The following is a 24,861-nucleotide window of genomic DNA, read 5'->3' as shown; positions in this document are numbered from 1 at the left end:
AGCATTTTCCCTGTCAGATGTCAAAGCCCTGCTGCAAACAATTGAGTGTCTCAAAAAAAGGTTGCAAAACTATTTTATAATGGAAGGTATTACGCAACCTGATTATTGTCAGGAACCAAGGCCTGCAGCAGAGCTAGTCTGCTGGCTGCCTCACCAGTACAGCTGGCCTGCAGCAGGCTGTCTGACTAGCCCTGCCACCTGACTGGCTGGGGAGGCTAACAGGTTGGCTCTTAAGCCAGCAGCAGCAGCTGCTCACTGGCTTCTCAACACTCATGCCCACCACTGTGCCGGCTCATTTGTTACCTTGTTCCTGCTACTCTTGCCTTGCACACTCTAGCCTGTCTCTGCTTTGAGCCCACCCCCGCCTTGCCTGACTCCTATGCATGGGCATAAAGGGTGGAGTGACCACAACACTCCTTTGGTTCCCTTGCAATTCAAAGCCCATGTTAGCTGAGGCTCTGAAAGTGGAGATGAATGGCAGGTGGTGGGATCCACACTTGAAGAACCACAGTTACAGTAGGATAAGTAACTGCACTTTCTTCTCTGAGTATGCATCAGTGTGGATACCACTGTAGGTGACTGGCAAGCAGTATTCTCTCGGGATGGTGGGACTGGGGCATATCAGCTGTGTCAGTTGAAGCAAGTATCACTCTCCCAAATTTGGCATCTGATCTAGCAGCTAATTCCAGCATATAATGCTTGACAAACATGAGAAAGTTGTTCCACACAGCTGTCCTGCAGTTTTCAGATATCAGTACACTTCAGAAGCAGGCAGAAAATTTTTTTGGGGGCCGGGGGAGTGAGCCTTAGTAGTCTGTGAGGAGAGATACGCCAACTAGCTGGTAATACAGATTCAGACACACAGCATTACCCATTTTGACAGCCTTTACAATGAAATAGCGTGGCCCATGAAGTGGCCAACTCTGGTCACAAATAAACATGGGAACAGCAAAGGATTTGGTTCTATCAGTGTAATACTGCAAAGTTCTGGAAACATGCAGAGTGTGAAGTTTCTTCTCCTCTTGCGTGGAATGAGATCTTGGGAAGAACTTAAGTAAGCTCACTCAGTGGTTTAAATGAAACTCTGAAACTACCTTGGAATTAATTTGGCATGTAATGCGGTATATGGGGGTTCTGCCAGGAGTACCTGAAGCTCATTCATTCTCCTGACCAAGGTGATGATTACCGAGACTACTGTTTTGAGATGGATGAAGCACTTTGAGAGGGACTCAAAGGGTGTCTCCAAAAGCTTTAGGAAAAGTACATGGAGGTTCTATGCTAGAGTAGGTTCTCTGAGCGATGGATAAGCATGCATTTGGCTCTTGAGAAACTTGGACACAGTCAGATAAGAGAAGACAGAGACCAATTGTACTGGTGGATGATACACCAATATTGATGTCAGGTAAATGCTGATTGAGCTAAAAGAAAGTCGAGTGTTTTAATTGCAGCAAATAGTTGAGGATCTTTGATGGTAAGGCATGAATGAGAACTAGACCATGTTGGGTAGCCCATACCAAGACCCTGTTCCATTTGGAGAAGTAAGTTTTCCTGCTCTGTACCAGGATTTCTTGAACCTGTTAAGAGCAGTATCTTTCCATGGAGCTTTCCAGCTAGCAACCATGCCAACAAGTGTAGGGACTTCAGGTCCAGGTGGAAACTTCACCTGATCTTGTGACAACAGGACTGGGTGGCCTGGGAACGCGATTGATGGTTGTGTGGACATTTGTAAGAGGTATTTCAGCCAGAACTGCCTAAGATATGAAGATGAGCATGGCCTAATTGTGTCTGGCTTTGGTAATCACTCTGATTCTGCTTGTCTTCAGTGGGAAGTGTATATACCCAGGCCTTGATTGCACTGCAGAAGGGTAGCATCTGGCGATGATCTCAGCCTCACGCCATCTCTAGAATAGAAGTTCAGACACTTAGCAAAGAGGACTATCAGTGGAGCCTCCCAGTGATAAAATATCAACTTGGTGACAGACTTTAGCAGCGAACACCTGCAGTTGGTGACAGACTCTGCTTACAAAGTCTGCCAAGTTGTTACTGACTACTAGGAGGTACAGAGGTACTGGGATTATGACATGCAGTGACACCATGTAGTGCATAGCTGATATGCTGCCCAATCACACTACACTACTGAGTGTTGCAGGACAGGGCGGAACTCCACGTGCACCACTCTGATAGCTCTGAGTTTTAAGAGCCATATGCAATGCCATGTCCTCTGGGGGGGCATATCCCTTGCATCTCTAAATGGTCCAGAGCTCCCCAGACTCAGTAATGCCAAGAGCAGGGAAAGAGTCAGGTTGGACATTGTTGGGATGCAGCCACCAGTCTAGAACCAAGAGGACATCAGAGGGCATTAGGACTTTCTTGCTTATGGGGTGTATTACAGGGGAGTAGACTTACCTGAGCCAGAGTTGTAGTGACCTCAGGTGAAGTCTAGCAAGTGTGGTGCACATGTTCATGCAGACATATGGCATAATCATGAGAAATAAGTTTGTGTTGTTGTAACCAGGTGCATTTTAACCATGTTCAGTAATGAATGAAGTGGGAGGAATCTGTCCTCTGGCAAGTAAGGCCTCGTTGCCATGGAATCTATCCTGGCCCCTACAAACTCTGTCGTCTGTGATGAAATAAGAAATAATTTCTCACTGTTCACCAGGAAGTCCAATGGAATGAAGAGAGAGAGGGTGTAGTTGAGGCTTGTCAGTGTTTCCTTATGTGATTGGCCCCAATCAGACAGTTGCCTATGCAGGGTTAAACATGGATTCCTTTCTTTTTTAGGTTTGCCATCACCATGCAAGGCATTTCATAAGGACTCTCATTGCAGTGGAGAGTCTATTTTGTACTGGTAATGAATTGGCCCCTTTGTAAATCTCACATACTTCCTGTGGACCAGGTGGATGGCAATGTGAAAGTATGTGTCCTGTATGTCAAGCCACAAGCCAGTCCTGAGCCACAAGAGATGAAATGATGGCTGCAAGTATTAGCATCCTGAATTTGAGGCAGCATATGTACTCGTGCCATCTCTTGAGGTCTAGGACAGGAATAATAACCCTTTTCTTCTTCAGAATAAGGAAATGTTAGGAGTAGAAGCCTATTTCCCTGTATTCTTGCAGCAGCTCCTCTATACTCCTCTAACAAGGCTATTTCTTGTTGTAATAGGCTGTCAAGGAAGGATCCCTGTAATGAGGAAAGACAGTGTGTAGAGGGCAAGGAATGAATATGGATGGGGTAGCCATAAGCTATGATGTCTAACACGCATTTATCATCTGTAATCTTTACCACCTGTGATGGAAAGTGGTGAGGTGATTTCCAAATGTCTGCTCTGGGTACATGCATGTGTGAGTACAACAGATAGATTTAAAAGACCAAAACCAAACTTTATTTAAAACTGCTTACAACTTAATTAAAATAACGATTTAAGGTTTAATTTCCTCCTACTGCTTACTCCCCGTCTGATGTTTTAATGCTCAATAGTGAACTGTCATGTCCTAAACAGAGGATGATGCTTTTGGGGAAAGAAGAAGCAATAGTGTAAAAGCAAAAACATGAACTCATGGGGAAAATTCTTTTTTTCATGCAAATACAAATGATACATTATCTGTTTTAGGCATTAAGGGAGCTTTTATGTATTCATTTTTATGTATTAGTTTAACAGAATATTTTTCAAACTTTTCCATTCATTGTTAACATTTTCAACATCTTAGCAATTTGGAGTGAGACACCTTCATTTTGGATTCATTTTACGGTAGTCCATGAAGTCTTTTCACCCTTGTAACAAATGATATGTTTCAATGAGACATTTAAAATCCCACTCAATGATTTGAAACCTCTTTAATTTAAATCTGTTTTAGCTTGAGAGATCTGTTTCTAAGCTCATTATGACATTGTCTCCTTTTCAAAGAGGGTATCTGAGAGAGCCCACTAAATGTCACCATCTCTATGCACTTCCTCCCCACTACATTGTAACCATTTCTCAAAATATTTTTTCTGTCTCATAATGCAAAGCATCAGCAAGAAGGGTAATTATGCTAACTACTTGTCAATGTCAAAATCTAACATAGCTTTAGAGATTGATTACCTCTGCTAATTGTCAGCAAGGGTGTATCAGTGAGACAAATACTTTTTATAAAAGGGTATTTGAAATGCATATGCTGCAGCAAAGTTTCATATGTTAGAAGGTCAGGGTAATTTCACATTTCATTTTATATTTATTAATGAGAGGGAAAGAAAAGATGGAACAGGGACATATGAACAGGTAGGAATTATGTATTCTGAATGATACCTTTAACCACAGATGACACTGTGTCAGTGAAACTAAAATCCACTGTTAACATAACCATGACTGACAAAGTGCAAAATATGCTAATACAATACTTGAGAAGGATGCCATCAATGCTGCCAGCAATTTCTGGGCCCAAGGGGCTGTAGTTAGTATGCCCATTCCCTTTGCACAGCTTCATTTTCTTTTCCTTCTCCTTCCCCTTTACTGTTGAGAATGTTTAGGACTCCAGAGTCCACACTGTAAAAGTGAGGGACCCTATGAGGATCATCATTTATTATATGGAGATATACCTATCACATAGAGCTGGAAGGGACCTTCAAAGGTCGTTGAGTCCAGTCCCCTGCCTTCACAGCAGGACCAAGTACTGTCCCTGACAGATTTTTGCCCCAGATCCCTAAATGGCCCCCTCAAAGATTGAGCTTACAACCCTGGGTTTAGCAGGCCAATGCTCAAACCACTGAGCTACCCCTCTCCTGCAAAAAAGAGATAAGCTTGTGGAGGTGAACAATATGCAAAGGAGTCAAAGTCAAGATTTTTTTTCATCCATGAGCCAAAGGATTTTCAGTTAGTTAGATTTTCTCTACTCAATCTACATTTCAGAATAGACAGTTGACTTTTTTCAGGTAAATCTAAAGCAACTTAAAAATTGGGGGCACTAGGAAGAGCTTTATACAACTTAATTCAAATTTATAGGGATTTTAAAAGTCCAGCAAATCTTACAAGGTATTAAGAAGACTCGGATATTATTATTACAATTACATTGATAATGGAGGATCTGCTCCCACAGAGGGACTATTACATACAGAGGAATCAGAAGAAAACTGAGTCTCCAGGACACCATAGGTGTATTGCCACTCCAGCCACTGACTCATTTGAATAATACTTTGTGTTTGGCACTTTGCAAACATTACTTAATACAGTCTCACAATACATCTGTTAAGTACATGGATAATTGTGTGTGTGGCATGGAAGAGCCTGGATGATCTCTTCCTGTCCTCACCTCCTTTTAAAAAAAACACCTGGAATTTCCCAGGTAATACAGAAAAAACAACAATCCATAAATGGGACTATTTGGCTTGACCCTACTGGAAAGCCTAGTCCTGCATTAAATCACAGAAATGCAGGGCTGGAAGGGATTTGAAGAGGCCATCTAATCCAGCCCCCGGCACCGCGATAGTAAACCTAGATGATCCCTGACAAGTGTTTGTCCATCCTGTTCTTAAAAGCCCCCCAGTCATGGGGATTCTACAACTTCCCTTGAAAACCTATTACAATGTTAACTATCTTTACAGTTAGAAAGATTTTTCCTAATATCTAACCTACATCTCCCTTGCTGAAGATTACACCAATTATTACTTGTCCTACCTTCAGTGGACATGGAGAACAATTGATCACTGACCTTTTTATAGCAGCTCTTAATATATTTGAAGACTGTTACCAGGTCTCCCCTACCCCCAGTCTTTTCTCAGTTCTTTTAACCTTTTCACATGTTAAGTTTTCTAACCCTTTCATCATTTTTATTCCTCTCCTATGGACTCTCCAGTTTATCCACATCTTTCTGAAAGTGTGGTGCCCCAAACAGGACACAGTACTTCAGTTCAGCCCTCACCAGCTAGCTAGAAGACAAAAAACCCAAACCAAACAAATGTGTGTATACATAATATATAAATACAGTGCAAAATTTAATTCAAGCTCAACTATGTTGAATGAACTATGTAGGTATATATGTACACCTCTACCCCAATATAATGCAACCCGATATAACGCAAATTCAGATATAACGCAGTAAAGCAGCACTCCGGGGAGGGATGGGGCTGCGCACTCCAGCAGATCAAAGCAAGTTCGATATAACGCGGTTTCACCTATAACACAGTAAGATTTTTTTGGCTCCCGAAGACAGCGTTATATTGGGGTAGAGATGTACATGTATAATATTTCTGACTCATGTATTTGACTACATATATTCACATGCATTTCCCCAGTTATTAATGCATTCTGGTAATATTTGTCTTTATCTAAACAAACCAGTGCGTCTTGCCAGTTGAAGTTCTGTGGTGATTTTGCAGAATACCTTTTCAACTAATTTATTTGGAATAGAAACAAATTTACATTCTCAAAAGCAATTCAAAAGATAAAAATAGACCAAATACTTTAGCTCTGTATGCTTTCTTAAAAATAAAGGAAAAACCATCACATGATTTATAATATGAATTGCAGTTCAGCATATTTTTCAGTAGCAATTATAAGTTACATATTGTCTATGCATGCAAATTTGATGCAGTGCCCAAAGCACTTAGAAGCACACTCTTCCTGTACTCTTTATTCAAGCAAAACACCCACTGAAGTAAACTAGAATTTTGTCTGAGCAAGGTATGCAGGATGAGGTTCTTTAATTGCCATGCTACAAACTTTTTGTTCTAATGTTTTGCCTTGGTCAAATTTAAACACTTACCCTCTCCTACTTTTTAATATGTCTCATTCCTACATCAGCAAAAAATTAACACTAGGCCACACTATAATTTAATGTTGCTAATTGAAATGTAACACTGCACAGCAACTTTTGTATCCTCTCAGCAACACAAGTAGCAATAAAAGACAAAAATAAATTGGTCCTTTACTCATGAGCTAAAAATGTTGCAGACGCAGCTTGCTCAGCCACTGTAGGAGGGAAAAATTCATATTGGTCTGAAGCTACATATCATTCATCATTTTACCTATCTAGATATTCATACAGCATTTACCACCATGATAAGCAGCAATGATGGGATTTCAAGAGCTACACTTCCCTTTTCAGATGGAAGACTGGCAGGTGTGACACAGGTAATTTAAGTGTGGGGAAGAGGGAAAAAGATAAGATCCTTGGCAGGGAAGGGGTAGAGGTGGTGGTTGTCATAGGGTAGATACAAACAATAATGTGTTTTAAGAGAACATCACTTTGAAAGCAGTTCTCCAATCCAGTTCAATTTAATCTATGCCACTGACCCACCTCAAGTTACCTATACAAATGTGGAAAACCAGAACTGTAGGAAGTTATTCCTAGGTTTATATATGAGTCAAAGTTGATCATTAATAACAAATCTCTCAATTGGCTATAGTGCATGTTTATGTCTACTGAAGACAAAAATGAAAATAAAGCCTTAGCTTACTATAACAAAGGCAGTGAATTTTCCACCACTCGTCTATAATGATTGACAAAGTACATTAATGAAAGGTCGTTATTACTGATTTACACTTCTACATTTTGTCAGGCTCCCAATATTGGGACTACTGTCAATACAACCCTTACAGGCAATATAGATCAAACACCCAACACAGAGTTATAAATGTGCACAATTGCTTCCTTTCCACCCTCACAACCCCAACCACTTTTGACTGATACCTTTGTGGAAGTTTTGGGAAACCTGAAGTTGCTTACTGGTATCTTCTCAGAGATATTGATATCCTTGAGCAGAAAATGCACACTGAAGGAAACCTCAGGCTAAAACTAAATCTTGTCCTACATCAATGACTTTTAAAAACATTTTTCTGCCCCTTTCATGTGCTACTCTAACCCTTTGTGCCTAAGGACTTTGCATTCACAATCTCCCTTCCCTGATTCTGGTACTAATTAGACATATCAACACACTAGCTATACTTGGATGAGAAAACAAAAATGAAAATAACACACTGGTCCTTGATACTCAGCTTTGGGCAAGGAGCACAGAGCACAGCTCAGGAGGGTGAAAGGTTTGGTTCCTCAAACATAAATAAGAGCACCCTCATTCCTATTATAAATTATGCTGGTTGGCGATGGCCCCAAGGAATCATGATGGCAGCTGGGAACTGCCAGAGCACAGGGAAGACCCATATCCACTTTCCCCAACCATGTTAGCTGCAGGGCGGGGGCTCATCATAGGAGCAATTACACCAGCTCTATACGACTGGAGGATTCCTCTACCTTGGAGTTATCCTCCTGTGTGTCTGGTTATGGTTGCTTTGCTCCCACAGCATGGCCCAAAGCAAGGATAATTCAGGGACAGTCTGGGGCATTATTACATGAAAAACATTATGAGAAAATGTATACAGTAAAACATGCATGTTTATTACAACATTGCCAGCAACAAAACCACCTTAGCCAATGCACGACGCTGCTAGTGGAAGATTATAAATATCTGCTCCTACACAACCATGGACACAGCAGCACCTGATGCTGATTTTGCAACTGTCATTAGGGCTTTTCTTACTTCTGAGGCTTTACTACTGTAGTATGACCTACTTAGGGCTACCCTAGAAGTACAACCTGGAAACTTCAGCTACTGTGGAATGTAACTGCCCACCAGAGCAAGGTTGCCAGGAGGAAAATGTCACACCTCTTCGCAAGTGTTTGCACAGGCTTCTTGTGGCATCTAAATTCAATTTAAAGTGTCAGTGATCAGGGCTGGCTCCAAGGTTTTTGCCACTCCAAGCAGCAAACAAACAAACAAACAAAAACGGCCATGATCGCGCTCTGCAGCTCTACTGCTACCGCTTCAGTCTTCAGCGGCAGTTCGGCGGCTGGTCCTTCGTTCCGAGAGGGACCTGCCGCTGAATAGCTGCTGAAGAGCCGGACGTGATGCCCCTCTCCGTTGGCTACCCGAAGCACTTGGTTGCTGGGCTGGTGCCTGGAGCCAGCCCTGTCAGTGATGATCTTTAAAGCCCAGAATTGTCATGGACCCAGGTATTTATGAGATTGTGCCCTGGCCCTCTGTCCTGTCATAAAAGTTAAGATCAGCTGGGAAACACTAATTATTGGAACATTCATTTGAATATTCCACTTCTTGTGGGGGGGATTTCTCAGCCCACGGCCCCCTTATTTTGAGTTTCTTATCCTTAACAGTTCATAAGAGTCTGACTCTAGTGACTTTTAGGGCAAGATGCAGTTATCTTGTTCAGCATCTGATGAGATATTTTGTGCTTTAAATTTTTGTGACTGTCAGGATGACAGGCACTATGGAAACTGAAAGAAAGAAAGAAAGAAAGAAAGAAAGAAAGAAAGAAAGAAAGAAAGAAAGAAAGAAAGAAGTCAGCCTTTTATTTAGCTATTACAATAAGTGACAGATACTCTCATTATGAAATTCCCCTAGCTCTTTGTTATCCTACTTGAACCTTAGAACTATGTCACCTGACTCATCTGTACTGTAGATTGAAACACATTTTTAGGATAATACAGCAAGATTTTAGAGCAGTTCTGTTGGACAAGGAGAACGGATATTTCCCAAAGGCAAAGATCAACATCACATGGCTGATCCAATCAGAAGAAAACAACTGACAGTCCTGAATACAGGTTCTATGTAGTGTCTTCACCTTCCATTGCCACAAAATATTTTTCATAATGTAACTCAAGAGAAGAGGCTTAGATGATAACAGAAATAACAAGTCATTTCACATTCAGATAAAAAATGTAACAAACATTAAACAGACTTTGCATGGAGTTTAAAGCAAAGCTTCCAGTGACTTAATCAATAAGCTTTCTTGTACTGACAAAGTGGATTATGCTCTGATAAACTGTTTTTGTTGTTGTTGTTGTTTGGGTTTTTTCTGGAAAAGCAACAGAATGGACCAAGGTATGGGAGTAACTTTACCTGCTGCCGCTTCTCAAATTCCAACTTGATGCGGGATTTGATGCAGTTGCAGGTGTCCTGATATGTCTGCTGCAGAGCAAGTTCCATGAGGTGCTTGTGGTATGCTCCTGCCAGGTTTCCACAGATAAAAATGATAGCGTTTGCCAATATCTAAGGGGGTAAAAAAAGAACAGGCGAGAATGTGAATTTCTTTAAATGAGATACAGTATCAGGAAATAATCACAAGCAGCAGCAAAATAGATTTTTGTAGTTAATATGTTTTGTTCCTGCTTGAAGTTTATATTTAATGGACCTTCTCCTTTCAAAAAGCCCTATTAATTACGGTCACAAAATCCCCAGAGATGACCCATTTTGGTTTTTTTCATTTTAAAAAAAAAATTAGAACTGATGAACAAATGTGTTTGCCTGTTTCATGATATACTGAAAAAGGAATTCAGTTCATGTTCTGTGTGCAATATTGAGCACTAATTAGGTGCTGGCATGCTTTACTACTGCTAAGTGACAGTCTTTTCTACTAATAACTATGTTATTGTTAAGGTCTTTCAACAGACCATTTTCTTTAGTAGTATGAAGTACTCACAGCCAAGAATCACCCAAGTAGGAGGCTGTCAGGCATTTCTTGAGGTTCACCCACCACTATCCTGGAGCTAGAAACATTAAGTTTCACACAAAAAACAAGCGCTAAGGTCTGATACACAAAAGGAGTTAGGTGTCTAAGTCTTAGTTTTAGGATCCACTGAGATTCACAAAAATTCCACTGTACCCGGTTAGTGCCTAAACTCATTTGGCACCTATATTTTGCAATAAAAGCTCCCTAGTGTGTTTCTGATTCTGACCATGTGCACTTTGCTGCTTCCCACTAGGCACCCAGACACCTATCTCATGCCTACGCATCAGAACAATTCATAAATCAGGGGAAGACAGGCATTTGTCTATCTAAGTTGCATGTGGGGTCCAATCCAGTAGGTGACCTATAAGCATGCCTACTGGATTGGACCCCTCAGCTGAGTTCACACTCAACAGCCAAGGAGGCGCTTCCTCGTAACTTGGTTAGGATACTCACTAGGGATGTTGGAGACTCCCCAGTTCAAATCCCACCTCCACCTGTGGAGGAGAAGCGATTTGAACAGGGATCTGCCACCTCTCAGATGAGTGCTCTAACCACTGGGTTTTGTGGGTCTCTCTCAGTCTCCCTGTTCAAGTTGTTGAACTGTGGATAAATAATTAAAAAGTCATTGGAGTAGGGGGGACTAAACACTGGGTCTACCACATCCTAGACCAATGTGAAAAACCACGAGGCTACAGAGTCATTCTCATGTTGCTTACTCTCTCTCAGTTCCCTCCTTCCCTCCCCCCATGTAGAAATATACAATTAGGGCACTCATATCTTATCTTTGCCCTGTAATGACATCATGCAATAACCATACAATTATGATTAAGGCATTTGAGTTTTTGTGGTGCCAGATTAAATTGATTTTTAAAAGACATATTACATGCCCCCCCTTCATAGTTTCACTACAGAGAGAACCACCTTAAAACAACATTAACTCTGTTCTGTATTCATACAATGAATTCTTTTTATATTAAAAATCATAAATGAACACTAAACTAGAAATGTAAAAGAGGATGTTACCATTTGCTATTTTTAATGATCTGAAAATATGAATTATCATTTTTTTTAGTTTAACTTTTATGGCCAGATTCACCAGTACATGCCAGGTGGTTTCTGTTGTTCTCTCATATTGGATCAGATCAATGGTCCATTTAGCCTGGTATTCTAACTTCCAACAGTGGTCAGTGCCAGATGCTTCAAAGGGAATGAACAGAAGAGGGCAACTATCAAGTGATCCATTTCCTGTTGTCCAATCACAGCATCTGGCAGTCAGAGGTTTAGGGACACCCAGAGCATGGGGTTGCATCCCTGAGCATCTTGGTAATAGTATTGATGGGCCTATTCTCCATGAATTTATCTTATTCATTTTTAACCCATTTATACTTTTGGTCTTCACAACATCCCCTGGCAATAAGATTGACTGTGGGTTGTGTGAAGAACTACTTCCGTATGTTAGTTTTAAACCTGCTGCCTATTAATTTCATTGGGTGAGCCCTGGTTCTTGTATTATGTGAAGGGATAAATAATACTTCCTTATTCACTTTCTCCACAACATTCATGATTTTATAGACCGCTATCATATCCCTCCTTTGTTGTCTCTTCTCAAGATCAACAGTCCCAAGCTTTTTAATCTCTCCTCATACGGAAGAAGTTCCATATCCTTAATCATTTTTGTTGAATTATCTGTACCTTTTAAAATTCTAATATGTTTTTTTGAGATGGGGTGACCATAAATGCATGCAGTTTTCGAGGTGTGGGTGTACCATGGATTTATAAATTGGCATTATGATATTTTCTGTCTTCTTATCTATCCCTTTTGTAATGGTTCCTAATATTCTGTTAGCTTTTTTGACTGCCACCACACATTGAGCAGATGTTTTCAGAGAACTTTCTTCAATGATTCCAAGATCTCTTTCTTGAGTGTTAACAGCTAATTTAGATCCCATCATTTTGTATGTATAGTTGGCATTATATTTTCTAATATGCATTACTTTGCATTTAGCAACACTGAATTTCATTTCCCATTTTGTAGCCCAGTCACCCAGTTTTATGAGATGCCTTTGTAACTCTTCACAGTCTGCTCTGGACTTAACTATCTTGAGTAAATTTGTATCATCTGCACACTTTGCCACCTCACTGTTTACCTTTTCCCAGATCATTTATGAATATGTTGAACAGCACTGGTCCCAGTACAGATCCTGGGAGGCACCACTGTTTACCTCTCTCCATTCTGAAAACTGACTGGCATATTGGATCAGATCAATGGTTCGTTTAGCCTGATATCCTGCCTTCCTACCCTTTGTTTCCTATCATTTAATCAGTTACTGATCATGAGAGGATCTTCCCTCTTATCTCACAACTGCTTAGTTTGCTTAAGAGCCTTTGGTGAGGGACTTTGTCACAGGCTTTCAGAAAGTCCAAGTACATAATATCCACTGGATCATCCTTGTCCACATTTGTTGACCCCCTCAAAAATTGTAATAGATTGGTGAGGCATGATTTCTCTTTTCAAAAGTCCTGTTGCTCTTCCTTAACAAATCATGTTCATCTATGTGTTGAATAATTCTGTTCTTTATTATAGTTTTGACCAATTTGCCTAGTACTGAAGCTATGTTTAAAAAATTGGCTTCACATTAGCCAATCAGTCATCTGGTACAGAAGCTGATTTAAGTGACAGATACATAGCACAGTTATCAGAGAGGTAGACGTGTTAGCTTGTATCCACAAAAACAACGAGGAATCTGGTGGCACCTTAAAGACTAACAAATTTATTTGGACATAACCTTTTATGGGTAAAAAACCCACTTCTTCAGATGCATGGAGTGAAAATTACAGACACCGGCATAAATATATATACTTACAAGTGGAGAACCAGTATACATGGCAGAGGGGCATTTCTGGCAAATGATGGCATATATCACATTAGTAGATGGGCAGGTGAATGAGCCCCTGATGGTGTGGCAACACCATCAGAGGACCCAGCCACATTTGAGTTCCTTCAGAATTCTTGCGTGAATACCATCTGGTCCTGGCGACTTATTACGGTTTAATTTATCCATTTGATCAAAACTCTCCTCTACTGACACCTCAAGATGGGACAGTTCCTTGGATCTGTCACCTAAAAAGAATGGGTCAGGTTGGGAAATCTCACTCACATCCTCTGTAGTACAGACCAATGCAAAAAATTCATTTGGGTTCTCCACCATGACCTTGTCTTTCTTGAGTGTTCCTTTCGCATCTCAATAGTCTAACTGTTTGGCAGGCTTCCTGATTCTGATGTATTTAAAAAAATGTTTGGGCTAGTTTTTGAGTCTTTTGCTTAGTTGCTCTTCAAATTCTTTTTTAGCCTGCCTAATTGTACTTTTACACTTTACTTGTCAGAGATCATGCTTCTCTCTATTTTTTTCACTAGGATTTGACATCCAATTTTTAGAGGATGCCTTTTTGCCTCGAAGCACCTCTTTTACTCTGTTGTTTAGCCATGGTGGCATATTTTTGATCCTTGTACTATTTTTTTAAATTTGAAGTATACATTTAATTTGAGCCTCTATTATAATGTTTTTAAACATTTCCATGCAGGTTGTAAGCATTTCATTTTTGTGACTGTTCCTTTTAATTTCCATTTCATTAGCTTCCTCATTTTTGTGTAGTTCCCCTTTCTGAAGTTAAGTATTACTGTAGTGGGCTTCTTTGTAATTTCCCCTTCTCCATCAAGGATATTAAATTTAATTATATTATGGTTGCATGCACACAGAGCTTCTCTCTTCATTCTACCCCTCCTTACATGCCCCTGCTTGCACACAAACACACCATTTCCCATTCTCTTTTGCACACACACACAAATTTCCCAGCATATACGAACATACATAAACACACATGCTGTTCACCACTTGTCTTCTTCCTCTTACATCCTTTACATTTCCCCCCTCCACATGGACACACACAGTGTTGCCTCCTTCCTTCTGTCCTCCTTGCTAAGTAGATTTGGAGCAATAGCTTTGGAAAGAAATAGCTGGGATTTAATGTCCATTTTTGCTGTTATTTTTCATAGCTGAAAGTGTATCTGTCAGTACCGGCTGGTACCAAATAGTTCCCTCAGAGAGACTCATTCAGAATTGCCCTATTTCAAAATGGCTACCATTTCCCATTGTTCTCAGTGGGACTGAGGTTATATACTGATACCCACTTTCAAAATGGCTATCACCTCTCATTGTTCCCAGTGATAATTGGCCCAGGGAAGATGGGGGCTTTTGTAAAGGCATCTCTCAATGCACTCTCTATTCGCAGTACTGCATGCTAGGAATGTGCAGCTTTATTCAACTATACAGTGTAACCCTCCAACTCTTTTACCATAAGCTGGGCCCAGCCAGGACTAAAGATTGCATCCCAGAAGTGTTGCTGCCTTATTGGCAGGCAACCCTCCCTTGAGCAGATAGGAGGCTGGAGGGAGCTAAAGCAGCAGCCCCAGATGTTCCAAAAAAGGGGAACTCTGATGGGTTCTTTACCCCACAGACCAGCAAGGTTACCACCTTTGAAATGGAAAAATAACCCAGCACCCCCCACGTAAGGCAAGCGTGCTGCAACCTCAACCCCCAACCACAAGGCAACTCTACAACCACTACAACTTCAACAGCCACTTATAGTCTCTAGAGAGATAACACATATAGATAAGATTGATAACATTGCATGTCTCCTCACTCTCGGGTGACTCAAACCCTCTCTCACATACAGGCATCATGCACTTGCCTGTTGGTGGGCTGACAGCTGCTGTATTTTTAACAGTTTTGATCTATTATTGCTTAAACTCCAGAAGGGGAACACTGCAGTATCTTTAGCTGGATACAGAAACTTTTAACATTATATCTCCCAGTGTACTGGGATAATAATGCAAACCTTCAAAATATTAAAAAGCATTTAAAAAAACCTGGCAGCTTAAATGATTTTTCTGGAAACTGGCAAATCCATTAAAAAAAAAAAGACAGGCCAGCCAAATACCAGCCAGGTGGTAAACCTAGAGACCAAATGCCTGGGAGAGAGGACATAGGCCCTCTCCCTGGGGTGTCAGCTGAAACAGGGAAAGCAACAAAGAGAGCCAGAAATGGAGGGAGTACCCAGCTCCTGTCACAGACGGACTGTTTTTACTATGTTCCCAATCCCCATTTGGGAAACTCTGCCAAGTGAGGTTTCCCTAGGGCCTGCCACACCATTGTGAAGGAAATGACAACCCGACAGACAGTGCAGCTGACTGCCGCAGCTGTTACCACCTACAGCCTGATCACTAAGTTATTTCAGCCAGGAGGAAGAGCAGAAAGCTTATATCTAAGCTTGTTACCATAGTGTGAGGATTGAGACCATCCCTTGGAGCTGAAAAGCTATTTCTGAAACCCAGACAGCTCTGCAGATCATTGGATCCCCCAGACAAGACAAACAGCGGGAACAGTGCCTACAGCAGCTACTGGTGCATCACCAAGAGGGACCTGGACTGGGGACTGACGTCATTTTGGTTGGACATATTCTTGGAGGTTTCATCATATGGACATAAACTTTAATTAAAGTTTAATCTTTAATTCCTGGAGACTTCAGGACAATTCTGGAGGATTGGCAACTCTAGTTAGAGGGCCGACTTAACATTAAGAGTCAAGGAGACTTTGTGAAAGAAAATAACGGTTTCTGGAACTCTCTCTCAATCTAGTCATAGTCATTTTTTTCTTTCACAAAGTCTCCTTGACTCTTAATGTTAAGTCGGCCCTCTTTCTTGCTCTCTCTCTCTTTCTCTCTCTCTCTCTCTATTATAACTCATTCTTTGCATTTCTGTGTTTATCATTTCTATTATTAATATAAAGTTTATTGGAGTTGTTCGGTAATTTGACAATTGTGTACTTCTTTATGAAGTGAGTACAGTATCCACTGTTAGGATGGATTACCCATTATTTCCCAGGAGGCACAACCATTAGAGCATCAGTTTGAATAATCCAGATCACCAGAGGGAGCAGATCACCAGAGGGAGGAAATAAAGCACATCCCACATCTCCTGAGTTTGCACACTCAGAGGTGCCAGGGCATTACAATAGCAAAATCCACTAATTAAACAGGAAGTAAGGGCGGAGTGGAGCATGACTCCAACCCATAATATTCTGAGTAACCCAGTTAAATTCTCAATCACCACTTTACTACAGTGGGTTCTTATGGCATCAGAGGGGAAGAGAGGAATATTCAGACTCCTTAAGAACAATGGGACATGGATGTCCAGACCCTTCCTGGCAACCTAAGAACAGCATGCTGTCTCATGGAAAACAATGAGAAATGGCACCCACTTTGAAAGAGAGAAGTTCTTCATGAAATTCTCTGTTGTAGAACATTTTCTTCAGCCTTCAGCCCCATACTTACAGTTATGAAGAGCAGTAGGAGAGAGATAGACTGTGAGCCTTTAAAAAATGTCAAATGTAGCCTAGTTCCAAAATTTCTCTAAGTTTAACTTATATGAGAATTTGAAGGATCTATCTTAACTTCTTTGTTAAAATAATTTAATATGAAAAAGATTTGACACACTGTGCTATATTTCTTTAAGGGGCCATTTTAAAATTAATATCAATTTCTAAACTAATTAACAGTTTCTAAACTCAAAAGTAGGTACTGTAAGTCTGGATGGGGGGCTACGCTATATTTCTCAGACATAAAGAAGTCTGAATTTCTGTGTTAAGTGCACAACTCAGCATAACCGTAACTGGTGCCTCCATAATCTGTTACTGGAGGAGATTACTATGATGAGAGAAATGCAAAAAGAAAACTGGGCCGCAGGTTAAAAGAATGAGTAAATATATGAGTGTTTGGGGTAATCAGGGTTAAACGTAAGAAAGACAAGGTAGAAAGGAAAATAGAAAAGAAGAAATGTGCTCTATCCTTCCCCAGTCCCTTTTTTGTTCATTGCTTATTACACTTTTAGGGGCAAGGGCAGTGTATTTTACCATCCGTAAAGAGCTAGCATGCACTTAGGTACTATATACATAATAATAAGTACATAGCATATGATAAATATCCATTCTTTCTAAAATAAAATTAAGTTTGTGCTTAAGGTGAGCAAATTATCAAACAGAAACATTCTGACAAACATGGCACCAGGGAATTTTAATTTGGTCTGTAATTCTACTCAAGTTTTTTCAGATATATCATGAACTGTTACATCCATGAATAGAATTCTGTACTGTTTTCATGCTGTCTACATTACATCACAGCTACAAACACTAATGGGAGATAATGTGCCCCTGAGAGTTGTCATTAGAAGTAGCCCAAAACTAGTTCCCTTATTTCAACTCTCCTCTCAGCTTTGTGAGTGCCTTTTTAAAATGAGACCAGAACCAGGCATACTGGAAAACAAACAAGTCCCTTGCAGGGAGAATCATTAGGAATGCCTGAGTTATATAACAAAGCACAAGGGCTGCTATGGCTTATACTTTTTTATCCTAGGTAGTGACTGCAAATTATATTCTTCTTATTCTTATTTTTCCCATAAATGTGAATTCCCTTCATAAATCCTGCTAAATGCTTGAGATCTTGGGGCAAGGAGTTTCACAGAGTCATTATGCCTTCACAAGTTTGCAGATGACACTAAACTGGGAGGAGTGGTTGATACGCTGGAGGGTAGGGATAGGATACAGAGGGACCTAGACAAATTAGAGGATTGGGCCAAAAGAAATATGATGAGGTTCAACAAGGACAAGTGCAGAGTCCTGCACTTAGGACGGAAGAATCCCATGCACTGCTACAGACTAGGGACCGAATGGCTGGGTAGCAGTTCTGCAGAAAAGGACCTAGGGGTTACGGTGGACGAAAAGCTGAATATGAGTCAACAGTGTGCCCTTGTTGCCAAGAAGGCTAATGGCATTTTGGGTTGTATAAGTAGGGGCATTTCCAGCAGATCAAGGGATGTGATCATTCCCCTCTACTCAGCACTGGTGAGGCCTCATTTGGAGTACTGTGTCCAGTTTTGGGCCCCACACTACAAGAAGGATGTGGATAAATTGGAGAGAGTCCAGTGGAGGGCAACAAAAATGATTAGGGGGCTGGAGCACATGACTTATGAGGAGAGGCTGAGGGAACTGGGATTGTTTAGTCTGCAGAAGAGAAGAATGAGGAGGGGGGATTTGATAGCTGCTTTCAACTACCTGAAAGGGGGTTCCAAAGAGGATGGATCTAGACTGTTCTCAGTGGTAGAAGATGACAGAACAAGGAGTAATGGTCTCAAGTTGCAGAGGGGGAGGTTTAGGTTGGACATCAGGAAAAGCTTTTTCACTAGTAGAGTGGTGAAGAACTGGAATGGGTTACCTAGGGAGGTGGTGGAATCTCCTTCCTTAGAGGTTTTTAAGGTCAGGCTTGACAAAACCCTGGCTGGGATGATTTAGTTGGGTTTGATCCTGCTTTGAGCAGGGGGTTGGACTAGATGACCTCCTGAAATCCCTTCCAACCCTGAGATTCTATGATTCTATGACCAAGGGCTGTAATGTTGAACACTTGTTCATTATGCTGTAATTCACAGATTAGAATAATTTTTCACCGTAAGGCCTGTTTTAAGAGATCTTTTGTCACTATGTGTTAATACACCAATTTTTATTTTATTTTATTTTTTTAAAGACGGGGGCAGAAAATAATCTATCATGAGCAACCATAACGATCCATTACACTGATCACCAGCAGGCTTTGGCCCCTTGACCCCTTGACTTTTAGCACCCCAGCACAGAACTCTATCATTGGAGTTGAATTAGTAACTACTATCCTCTATATAGAGCATACATACACTAATCGGGGACATAAGCATTCTGCTAGTCAGTTACACTGGTATTTGCTAGACAGCAGTAGAATATTGAGGGTCAGGATTCCTGATTATCGAAGGGGAGTATTGTCTGCTTGTTAGGGCAGTAATTAGTGATGGGGTTGGTGTGTTCAATCTGAAATGCAATATAGATGATGAATGAGTCATGGGACAAAAGTAGTAAAACATGTTCTAAATTTGAAAGGGAGAGATTCTGACCCACACTAGTGAAAGATTTTAGATCACTGGATTATCATTCAGTAGTGTTTCATGGTGAGATATGGGATCTTCATAACAATGTAAAGGGGAAACGCCCTATTTCTTTGCTCCCTCAGGACTTCTAACATTCAAAAAGTATAAGCAACTTTAAAAGCTGCTATTAGAAATACATGTTTTTACAAACATTATTACAGAAATATTTTCACCTTTCCTACAAATGTGAAATTACTTCTCCATAATAAAGATGTCTCAAGGTCCATCACAGGCAATATTCAGTTCTTAAGCCTTGACAGGTTTAAGGTTTCGTATCTCATGGAATAACGGTGCTAGAAACAAGAATGTATACCTTTAGAATGCAAGGAATCCTGTGTTCCAGTTTGATAAAGCTTATTGTTTTAAAGTCTTTAAAATTCATGACATTATTATTAAGGCTGAAAGTTTGCATGCAGGCACCACCTCTGCAGTTCCCATTGGCCATGGTTCCTGGCCAATGGGAGCTGAAGAGCCGTGCGCAGAGCTACCTGGCCACGCCTCCACTTAGGAGCTGAGCGAGGGGATGTTGCTGCTCCTGGGGAAGCATGAAGCCAGGTAGGGAGCCTGCTGGCCATGCCAATCCCTCCCCAGCACCTGAAGTGCCTCTGGGCCACCCCCCCCCACCAAGATTTAGTCAGGGGTATATAGTAGAAGTCATGGACAGGTCACAGACAGTGAATTTTTGTTTACTGCCCATGACCTGTCCATGACTTTTACTAAAAATACCTGTGACTAAAATATAGCTTTAAGCAATTTTATAAATCTTTAAAAGAGTCTAAAGCAGTGGTGTCCAAACTTTTCCTGTCATGCCCTCCCCGTTACCAGTAATGGAATCTGTCTGTGCCTCCCCCATTCCATTAATGCACAGCCAAAGCTTCCTCTGCAAAGGAGCTTGGGCTGAAGGCAGAGATGGGGTCAGAACTGGGAATGGAGGAGGAGCTGGGTCTAGAGATGGAGCTGCCCTGAGGGTGGAGAGTGAATGAGGGCAGACCTGGTTTGGGGACAGAGCAGGGGGAAAAGTGGAGTGGCATCTGGATCTGGGCTGGGGGCTGAGCAGGGGGTGGAATGGAGCTGCAGCTGGAGCCAGAGATGGGCTGGGGGCAGAGCTGAACTGCAGCTGGGGGCGGAGCTGGGCTGGGGATTGAGCTAGTCTGGGGGCAGAGCAAGGGGCTGAGTAGAGCCGGGCTGGGGATCAAATGGAGCTGAAGCTGGGCCAGAGCTATTCTGGGGACAGAGCTGCTCCCTGCCCCCCGTGGGGTGCTCCACAGTAGCCTGGGCCCCGATGCACACCCCTCTGAATGTTCCTCCATGCCCCCTATGGGGGTGTGACCCACAGTTTGGAGACCACTGTTCTAAAGTGTATAATTTAGATGAACAAACGATATATATATCAGGGGTCGGCAACCTCTGGCATGCGGCTCAGCAGGGTAAGCACCCTGGCAGGCTGGGCCAGTTTGTTCACCTGCCCTATTGGCAGGTTCGGCTGATCACGGCTTCCACTGGCTGCGGTTCGCCGTCCCAGGCCAATGGGGGCTGCAAGAAGCAGCACGGGTGAGGGATGTATATATATATATATAGATAGATATATAGATATATAGATAGATATATACACACATATATAGATAGATATATAGATAGATATTTTTTTCCTCTCTCCAACAGGCCTGGCTTTACAAGTGGAGAATATGAAAACCAGTGCAACTAAAAATTTTCAAAACTATAAAATATTTATAATTCTCTAAAATAGTTTCTTTACAAATTGTGGCATATATAAAAGACCTGATGGTGGAGCAAAAAGGCTTTATTTGTGCTCTTTGAGAAAACATTCTTGTGGCTATTTTGTTTTTAAATCACAACTATTTGATTCTGCTCAGAAGTCTGTAATATTAGAGTAATCCCAGTGGAGATGGATTAGTGAGGAAAGCAAAGAAAGCAAAGTTGAAAGACTATATAACAAAGGTAATATGTTCAGACTTCCACATGCCAGTAAGCATGAGAGCTACTGCATTATGCATGAGCCTCATTCTAACTGTGAAATGAGCATGAGTGCCTGAAAATAAAGAATTACAATAGAAAACAGAGAGGACCTTTTTCAGCAATTCTTATTTGCTGAGCCATAGTCTCAGGCTGACAATATTATCCAGACAGTAAAAAGTTTTAGTAACAAAATGAAGATAAATACACATTGTATGAAATGGACACAGAACATAAATCTGAAGACAATATAAAACCCATGCTTTTACATTTAAAGATGAAGTCAATAATACACTCTCAAATGGAAACACCCTGGAGGGATCATTGCTTACGAGCTGCGTAGAGCCATTAATCACCATTTCTGTTTTGTTCAGCTTCACCTTCATAAAGTTGTGGGGTATCCACGGCAAAATAACCAGAATATAAATAGTCAAAGTCAAGTCTTCACTGTGATAGCTGGATGGAAGAGTAAATTATACAAGTATTATCTGCATAGCTATGAAAAAATAGATTAGAGTTCATATGACTGAATCTACTGAAGCATGTAAATGGTAAAATGAAGAGCCCCAAAACAGATCCTCTAAGGGACAATAAAAGGAAAGGATGAAGGAATTGACCAGAAGATGCTGTTTCAGAAGTGTTTTAAATATGACAAGCCATATCAAGCCTGTACCAGTCAGTCTGACACGGACTCTGAACATGTGAAAAGAATATGGTGTTCTACTGTTTCCAAGGCCATCGAGTGGTCCAACAGCAGCAAAAGTGACATTATGATAGCATATAGGCACTTAACAAATCTTCAGTGTATTTATTCTCAGAGGAACAGGAGTCCTATTATACCCATTTTACAGACAAAGGCACAGAGAGACTAAGTGATGTACTTAAGGGCATACAGGAAGTCTATGGCAGAGTGGGGACTTGAGTCCAGGTCTTCTAAGTCCAAAGCTAGTACCCTCACCACTTGACCACCCTAGGTCCAGCTCTTTAGATCCATGTGAAACTATGTGTTCTTTCAAGTGCAGGACATTCTCTAAACCAGGGGTGTGCAAACTATGGCCCACGAGCCGGATCTGGCCCATGAGCCATTTTAAGCCAGCCTGCGAGCCACATCACGCGACTGGGCCCTGCTCCGGCGCTTCGGCCAGGGCGCTGGGCTGGGGGCCGCACCACGCAGCTCCTGGAAGCCGTGGCATGGTCCCACTCTGGCCCCTACGCGCTCCAATGGGAGTTGCAGGGGCGGTGCCTACAGATGGGGCAACGTGCAAAGCTGCCTGGCCACACCTCTGCATAGAAGCCGGAGAAGGGACATGGTGCTGCTTCTGGGAGCCGCTTGAGATAAGCGCTGCTCAGAGCCTGCACCCCCTGAGCCTCTCCCCACGCCCCAACCCCCTGCCCTAGCCCTGATCCCCCTCCTGCTCTCCAAACCCCTCGATCCCAGACCGGAGCCCATACCGCCAGCTGGAACTTGCACCCTTGCCTCAGCCCTGATCCCCCTCCCACCGTCCAAACCCCTTGGCCCCAGTCCAGAGCACCCTTCTACACCACAAACTCCTCATCCCCAGCCCAACCCCAGAGCCTGCACCCCCTCCTGCACCCCAACCCCACTTTTGTGAGCATTCATGGCCCACCATACAATTTCTATTCCCTGATGTCGCCCTTGGGCCAAAAAGTTTGCCCACCCCTGCTCTAAACTATATTTTTATACTCAAACAATTTAAAGCTAATTAACTAACTGAAATATTGCTTAAAATCTGAGACTTCTGCTGGATAAGTGACTTCTTGGCTGCATTTAGAAACAGAAATGCAAATTTAAGTAATCTGACTCTGCACTCACTAGAGTGTCATTGAAGTCAACTGCATGATTTGAATAAATGTTGGAATAATTCTGACAGTAGTGCCATTATGATCACTCACTGATACTGCATTTTTCTCATTCTTCAACTGATTAAGCCAGCCTAAAGAGGTGTATGCATTCACGGCACAATGAAGTAGTATGATATTGAAAAAGAGTGGAATTGTAAATTGTAAAAGAGGGTGTTGATTTTGAAGGACAGTTTATTTGTAAAATAGCTGAGCCCATGCTGTTTAACAACTGCAGGGAAAACTCAGAGTTCTCTAGAGATTCAGAGCCTGCTCCCATTTAATGTGGTACTTTGCATCCATTTTTTCTTCAATATCCAGTCTACTCTGCTCCCACATGTAATTCTTGCATGAACAGAGTTCTTACAAAACTGCATCCGACGAAGTGGGTATTCACCCACGAAAGCTCATGCTCCAAAACATCTGTTAGTCTATAAGGTGCCACAAGACTCTTTGCTGCTTTTACAAAAATAAAGCCCTTTATGAACTTGAAGGCAAAGTGATGATCAAGGTTGTACATTTTCTCAGCACTAAAGTCCTGAAGATCTTGCATGCTTGCTTATAATTAAAAAAAAAAATCTCCCAAAGGATTCAATAGATACAATTTATTCTCGTTGAAAATAGTAATTAGATCTTTATTTGAATGAACTAGTACTCAAAACTGTCAACCTGATTCCTGTTATCCTCTTACTGTCAACTATCACTTGAAACGGATAATTCGTATGTACTATGAAATGGTGCAGCTGGACTAGGAAGGAGAGTACATTGACTCCTGAGGTTAGACTATTATAAGAAACTGAACATTTGATGAAAATGGTTTTCAGCAACATGCATGAATACGTAAAATGCTATAGAAAATTGGTGGGAGCAGAGGTAAGCCATCAGTGAGCACTTTTGGAAATCCCACCAGTAATTGTTAATCCAGACCAGAAATAACAATTTTTAATATAATTTAATAAAGCATGATTAAGACTAATAATGAAAACAGTTTGGACCAGACTACACTAGCAATTAAGCCATTTTCATTTCCAGCTATGGGGACCCATTGCTAAAAAACATTTTCAGCAACAGTTCAGCATTCTAGAGTAGGCAAAGTTTTGAAGGTGACTGAAGGCAAATTTTGTTTCTCTTTAATTGTGTTGAATCTGCAGTTACTTCTGCCTAACTAAACAGGACTGTAGCGCCTCTAACTTTTCAGAACCAACCACAACATCATTACCCTATTTCCAAGATTATAGTTGCTTCCTTCAATAAGCCATTGAAATGGTTGAATCAAACTCAGAAGAAAGAGTTGGATTGTGAAGCAGTTGGACAAGAGGCAATGTGAAACCCAAATGCTTTTTAACACAAAGCTTTTTATCTTGCCTGGCCCAGCACACCAGACTTTAAAGTCAGCAAAATGGGTTAGCAGATTATTACAAACTCAGAAATGTTAATTGTTGGCATGCCTAATTGGAAACTGGATTAT

The 24,861-nt window shown here is 41.4% G+C and overlaps 1 protein-coding gene across 1 annotated transcript in view; it reads right to left on the bottom strand.

Annotated features, from left to right (window-relative positions):
• The window catches only part of ADCY2 (adenylate cyclase 2), a 416,016-nt gene that overhangs the window by 221,964 nt on the left and 169,191 nt on the right, over positions 1 to 24,861 (bottom strand). The window contains exon 4 of the mRNA XM_039523887.1: positions 9,889 to 10,038. Within this exon, the coding sequence (XP_039379821.1) occupies positions 9,889 to 10,038 (150 nt within the window). The remainder of the gene's footprint in view (positions 1 to 9,888; positions 10,039 to 24,861) is intronic.

The sequence above is a fragment of the Mauremys reevesii genome, linkage group 2 (assembly GCF_016161935.1).
Source record: "Mauremys reevesii isolate NIE-2019 linkage group 2, ASM1616193v1, whole genome shotgun sequence".
NCBI lineage: Eukaryota > Metazoa > Chordata > Testudines > Geoemydidae > Mauremys > Mauremys reevesii.
This window is presented reverse-complemented; position numbering and strand designations above follow the sequence as displayed.